Here is a 6,254-nt window from a genome sequence, read left to right as displayed (position 1 = left end):
ACACGGGGCTGGCCGGCCGTCTGGGGGGCTGTGCGGCCACCAGCTCAATAGCTCGCTCTCCCCCCACGCCTCCCTCTGCCTCACTCAGTCTCCAGCTCTGGCTACATGTGTCTCCTCCTGGTTTTCTGTTCTGTTCTTTCTCTCTCTCTCTTTCTCTTCTCTCTTTCCTTCCTTTCTTCCTGTCTTAACTGCCTCTGTGTTTCTCCCCCTGGATTTCTGTCGTGTTCTCTCTTCGCGTGTATTGATCTCCCTCTGTGTCTCTGTCTCTATCTCAGTGTCTCTCCTTCTAGGTGTCTCAGAATATCTCTTTGGGATGACAGTCTCACTCTCACCCTCTGTTTCTTTCTGACTATCTCCATCTCTCTGTCACTACCTGCGGACTCTGTGCCTGTATGTGTATGTGCACGTGTGTGCACGTGTGCGTGTGTGTGTGTGTGCGTGTGTGTCTTTGTCTCTCTGATTCTGCCTCTTTCTCCCTCCCTCTGGCCTTCATGTCGTGTCTCTGTCTCTTCATTGCCTCTGTCTCTGTCTCCCTCTCCTCTCTCTGACTCACCTCTCCCTATCCGTCCCTCCTCCTTGTGGGTCTCTGAACCCTCCTGATTGACTATTGTCCTGTTTCTAACCCCTGCTCCATCGCTTGCTCACCCACTGGGTCCCTGACACCCACACAGGTCAAACCGCTTCCCTCTGTTGCCTTGCTCCCTGGTTACAGCTCCAGCTTCCCTTGGATGACAGCCTCAGGAGGTCAGTGGCGGCAGTAGGCGTGAGGTCCCACAGCTACCAGACTTTGGGATTCATGCATCTGTAAAGTTAAAAATAATAAAATGGAGGGGATCAGCAGAAGGTGACTGTTATTCTTTCTAAATGGGAATTTTTTTTAAAGACTCACAACTTCTTATCCTTCCATAATAGAACATTTTAACACCGAAAGCAGAAGTAGGAAGAGCAAGATCTAACAATATGCAATAGTCCAAAGGAATTAATTTTACGTAAACATTTGCAACATTGCCTTAATTTTTTTTTAATTTTTTTTTAACGTTTATTTATTTTTGAGACAGAGCATGAACGGGGGAGGGGCAGACAGAGAGGGAGACACAGAATCGGAAGCAGGCTCCAGGCTCTGAGCCATCAGCCCAGAGCCCGACGAGGGGCTCGAACTCACGGACCGCGAGATCGTGACCTGAGCTGAAGTCGGACGCTTAACCGACTGCGCCACCCAGGCGCCCCAACATTGCCTTTATTTTACTTATTCTGCCTCAAATGGGTGAAGATATTTTGGGGGCCCAGCCCCGTTGGAAACCACGGATCTTGCTTGAGCAAGCCCCTCCTTGCGCCCCCTGGGGAAGTGGAGACACCTTTACCACGAGCACAAAGGGGAAAGCTGGGACAGGACTCGTTGGCCACTCGAGCCCCTCTGGTCTCTTCCCTGAAATAAGTTCTGAAGCTGCCCGGCTGGGGGTCAGACACCAGGCCCCCTGCACTTCATGCCTTCCTTTGGTCTTGGGGGCCTCTGAACAATTTCGCCTCCTCTGTGCTTCGCTTTCCTCATTTGTAAAATGAGCAAAATAATAACTAGCCTTCTAGGGTCGCCTCACACATAGCAGAGGCCCAGGACTTGTTAGCCACTATTATTCTTATTGCAAAGAGGGGGCAACATGGGCTGAGGCTAGAGCCTGTTAGGGAGAGAAGGCACGTGCACCCAGCCACCAGCTGTGAGCCACACGTCAGGGGTTCTACCGGCCTGAGAAGGAGCCACAGTGGTGGGAGGCCTGAGGGCTTTAAACCCCAGCAAGGCTGCTTTGCAGGGGCCACGGGGCGGGGGGGGTGCTGGGACTGGGAAGACCTTCCCCTGCCTCTGAAGAGGACCCCACCTAGCTGGCTCGGGCACCCCAAGCCCAGGAACCGGCACTCTGGTCCCGGACACCCACACTGCCAACAGGAGCAAAGGAGAAGCTCCAAGTGGCTTTGATGGCTGCAGAGGCTGGCGAGGGGGAGCCTGGGCAGGAGAGGCACAGGGTAGACACCAATGACCATGGACACCATGGGAGACAGCCTCTAGATGCCCAGAAACTCTGGAGGCCGACTCAGCAGATGAGGTTGGAGGTCTGAGCAAGCAGGTGAGAGTAATTAGAGAAACTTTGGGTTATTGATGGAAATTGACTTCATTTGTATTCAAGGCCAGGCAGGCCCATTACAATTGGACAAACATTTCCTTAACAGCTGCTCTGAGCCAAGCTCTGTGCGAGTCAGGGAATGCAAAGAGTTAAAAGAACAAGGAACTTTCTTCCCAGGGATTCACACAAGGCTTATCTAGGGCTGGTGGTGTTCTGCCTCTGAGGAAGGCCAGAGACACAGGCGAGGCCAGCCTGAAACTTCTGTTCCCGGTACGCACCACTCGGCGATGTGCACTTTGAAGACAGAACTGATGGGACTTGGTGACTTCTTGGATGAGAGTGTGAGGGAGAAGGAGGCACAGGTGGCTCCCAATGTCTTGGCTTGGCACCTGGGAGGATAGCGAAGGCATTTCCGAGAGACAACACAGGACAGTGAGTGGGTCTGGCGGGGACAAGTATTCCAGATGGGGCCGGTTGAGTCTGTGGTGCTTGAGACATACGCAGGCCAACAGGCATACACACATTTAGGGATCAGGAGAAACATCAAGATAGAGAAATGAATGAGTTGGGGCAAGGATGTGGGACCAAGAGCTGTGAAGGCTGGGCAAAATGTGCCTGTTGGGTGGGGCAGTGACCTAAGGGTGCGCATAGCAGGCAAACAGCCTAAGACAAGACATGGCGGAGGAAGAAAGCGGCACAGAAATTAAGAAAAGGTAATAATTCCACTGAGCTTAAGCATGAGTTGCCTTAGGGTGGCTGTGAGAGGTGCATCACCACTGCAGAGATACAGAGGTTTAGACGGCAGAAGTTACTGCTTGCCCGGGTGAAGTCTGTACACAATTCAGCAGGCAACAGGGCGCCGTTGACGGGTGTGGAGCAGAGGTGTGGTGTAATGAAGGCTACGTCTCAGGGTGAGTTAACCCAACAGCACGTGATGAATTAAAACAAAGACCAGAACAAAGGAATATAGGAGACAGGGATCGTCATTTATTTGTTCATCCGACAAGCAGTGAGCCTCCTCTCTGAAGAAGCAACCCTTCTCCCCAACCTAACACCCAGACCCTAATCTGCCAAGGGTTTAGACACCAAATCACTCAGTGTTAATACTGCATGCAAACAAAGGGTAAGTGTAGGGTTCTACTGAACATTTCAGTATTATCAGTAAGTGTGAATGAGTTAAGGTCCCCTACTGAAAGAAAAGGAGTTTCTTCTATGCGTGTAGATCAAGGGTTTACTGTATATAAAACCTTGGTCTGCAAGCATAATTTGTTCCAGAAACATGCTTATATTCCAAAGCACTTGTAGAGAAAAGCGAATTTCAAGAACCCTTGGCTCAGTTGTGATCATGTGACATTCAGCATCGCGTACCACTCGTATTACAAGACATCGCTCGTTTATCAAGTTAAAATTTATTAGAAATGTTTGCTCGTCTTGTGGAACACTCACAGAACAGGTTGCTCACAATCCCAGGTTTTTACTATATATACAATGGAACACTATTCAGCCTGAAAAAGAAAGGAAATTCTGACAGCTGCTACAATGTGGATGAACCTTGAGGACATTGTGCTGAGTGAAATAAGCCAGACACAAAAGGTCAAATACTGTAGGATTTCACTTTATCAGGTACTCAGAGTAGTCAAATTCGTAGAGACAGAAAGTAGAACAGTGGTTGTCAGGGGCTGGAGAGCGAGTTGTTTAATGGGTAGAGAGCTTCAGTCCTGCAAGTTGAAGAGGGTTCTGGAGATCTCCACACCGCACAACGATGTGAATGTACATGCTACTACTGAACTGTATACTCAAAAATGGTTAAGGTGGCAAATTTTATGTTATGGGTATCTTATCAATTAAAAATGAGGATAATTTTTAAAAGCAGTTTCAGAATGCTTCATAGAACAAAACCCAAGTCTAAGAAATCTAAATCTAAAACAGTGATTTGGAAAGACTACAAATAAAGGAATAGGAAAGACACAGCAAGCAAACATAAATGAAAAGCAAGCAGGGGCTGTGATCTTGATAGAGGACAAGACAGAACTCAGACTCCCAAGCAATGAATGAATGATATATGAAGATGACAGAAGAGCCAGGCCATCTGGGCATTCAGACAGCACAGAAATTATGGGAACTGCGAGAAGAAATACAAATGCTAATAACGGGAGACTGAAACACACGACTTTCAGTCCCAGACGCATCAAAAGGCCAAAAAAATAATACAGAAAACCTAAACTGTATAATCTATGAACTGCATTTCTTGTGTCCGTATCAAACTTTGTACCCCCCAAACAGAGACACTTCCTTTTAATGCACATCGCGGAAACTGACCACATATTAGAGCAAAAGAAACTGCAAAGCTTCCCTCAGTGGTTTCAGTGGGATTAAAGGATACAGAAGCACTTTGAAAACTAGAAGTACTGGGGCGCCTGGGTGGCTCAGTTGGTTGAGCGTCTGACTTCGACTCAGGTCACAGTCTCACAGTTCGTGGGTTTGAGCCCCGCATCAGGCTCTGTGCTGACCACTTGCTCAGAGCCTGGAGCCTGCTTTGGATTCTGTGTCTCCTTCTCTCTCTGCCCCTCCCCCGCTCACGCTTTGTCTCACTCTGTTTCTTTATTTTTTTTTTTAATCTTTTTTTCAACGTTTATTTATTTTTGGGACAGAGAGAGACAGAGCATGAACGGGGGAGGGGCAGAGAGAGAGGGAGACACAGAATCGGAAACAGGCTCCAGGCTCTGAGCCATCAGCCCAGAGCCTGACGCGGGGCTCGAACTCACGGACCGCGAGATCGTGACCTGGCTGAAGTCGGACGCTTAACCGACTGCGCCACCCAGGCGCCCCTAAAAAAATTTTTTTTTAATAAAAAAAAAAAAAAAGAGAACTAAAAGTATCAGCCAGTATCAGTTACTGGTGCCACCAATACTATGACCGTCATTATTACCATTATTCACGGCTGGTGGTCTTTCCTCTCATTCACTGCTTCTCTTCCAAGTTCTAGAGGACTCTGCCAAACAGGTGAGGTAGGATTATGTAAATATAAATCTTTACTGTCTCCCCTAGAGCTACCAACCCTTCAGTGTTTACCACGTGCCACGTCCTGTGCAGCTTTAAACGTGGGCCTTTCTTAGAAATAGCTAATTGTTTTCATGAAAGTGAGTTTTCTGCTTCTCTTCTATCACCTCTGGGGCCTAGAGCAGTGCTGAGTGAATTTCGAATAAGTGTTTGGTGAAGACTTATGAACTGAAGTGCACGGATTAAGGACCTACTTCAAAGTCAGATCTGAGTTTCAGACTTCACTCTGGCACTTGCGAGCTGTGTGACCTTGGACAAATTAAATGCCCATTCTGAACCTTAGTTTTCACCTACGTAAACAGAGATAATATACCAGCTAGCATTGTTCAGAAGTTTAAATGTAGTAACACATGTAAAGTGTCCAGCATGGTACCTCGTCTACAATAGGCATTCAATAAATGTTAGTCTGAGGTTGAGGAAGGGTAGGTAAAACTCACCAAAACAGATAAACTTAGAATGGGGTTGTTTTTCCTCAAAAAACAAATAAAAATCATCTTAAATTTTTTTTAACGTTTATTTATTTTTGAGACAGAGAGAGACAGAGCATGAACGGGGGAGGGGCAGAGAGAGAGGGAGACACAGAATCTGAAACAGGCTCCAGGCTCTGAGCTATCAGCACAGAGCCCAACGTGGGGCTCGAACTCACAGACTGCGAGATCATGAGCTGAGCTGAAGTTGGATGCTTTACTGACTGAGCCACCCAGGCGCCCCCCCCCCCATCACCTTTAAATAGAAACACCCTCCAATGCATTTGAAATGATTTATTTATTTTTTATTTTATTTTATTTTATTTTTAATTTTTTTCAACGTTTATTTATTTTTGGGACAGAGAGAGACAGAGCATGAACGGGGGAGGGGCAGAGAGAGAGGGAGACACAGAATCGGAAACAGGCTCCAGGCTCTGAGCCATCAGCCCAGAGCCTGACGCGGGGCTCGAACTCACGGACCGCGAGATCGTGACCTGGCTGAAGTCGGACGCTTAACCGACTGCGCCACCCAGGCGCCCCGAAATGATTTTTTTAAATATCATGGGGGTAACAGGGAAGTCAGTTCAGGTATACCTGTATTATGGAATACTGC

At 47.7% G+C, this 6,254-nt stretch overlaps 1 protein-coding gene across 10 annotated transcripts in view; it reads right to left on the bottom strand.

Moving 5' to 3' along the window:
- Positions 1 to 519: 519 nt before the first annotated feature.
- Positions 520 to 6,254, bottom strand: part of MRRF (mitochondrial ribosome recycling factor) — a 60,881-nt gene continuing 55,146 nt past the window's right edge. For 5 of the 10 annotated variants that reach the window (XM_040482209.1, XM_040482214.1, XM_040482216.1 and 2 more), the window contains one exon: positions 1,234 to 2,503. In XM_040482209.1, the coding sequence (XP_040338143.1) occupies positions 2,264 to 2,503 (240 nt within the window). In that variant the 3' untranslated portion in view covers positions 1,234 to 2,263. Of the gene's footprint in view, positions 803 to 1,232; positions 2,504 to 4,962; positions 5,107 to 6,254 lie in introns of those variants that run through there. The other 5 variants (XM_040482220.1, XM_040482221.1, XM_040482222.1 and 2 more) reach the window with 3 other exon arrangements.

Source organism: Herpailurus yagouaroundi, unplaced genomic scaffold (genome assembly GCF_014898765.1).
Source record: "Herpailurus yagouaroundi ecotype Mexico unplaced genomic scaffold, PumYag 160, whole genome shotgun sequence".
In the NCBI taxonomy this organism is placed as follows: Eukaryota; Metazoa; Chordata; class Mammalia; order Carnivora; family Felidae; genus Herpailurus; species Herpailurus yagouaroundi.
This window is presented reverse-complemented; position numbering and strand designations above follow the sequence as displayed.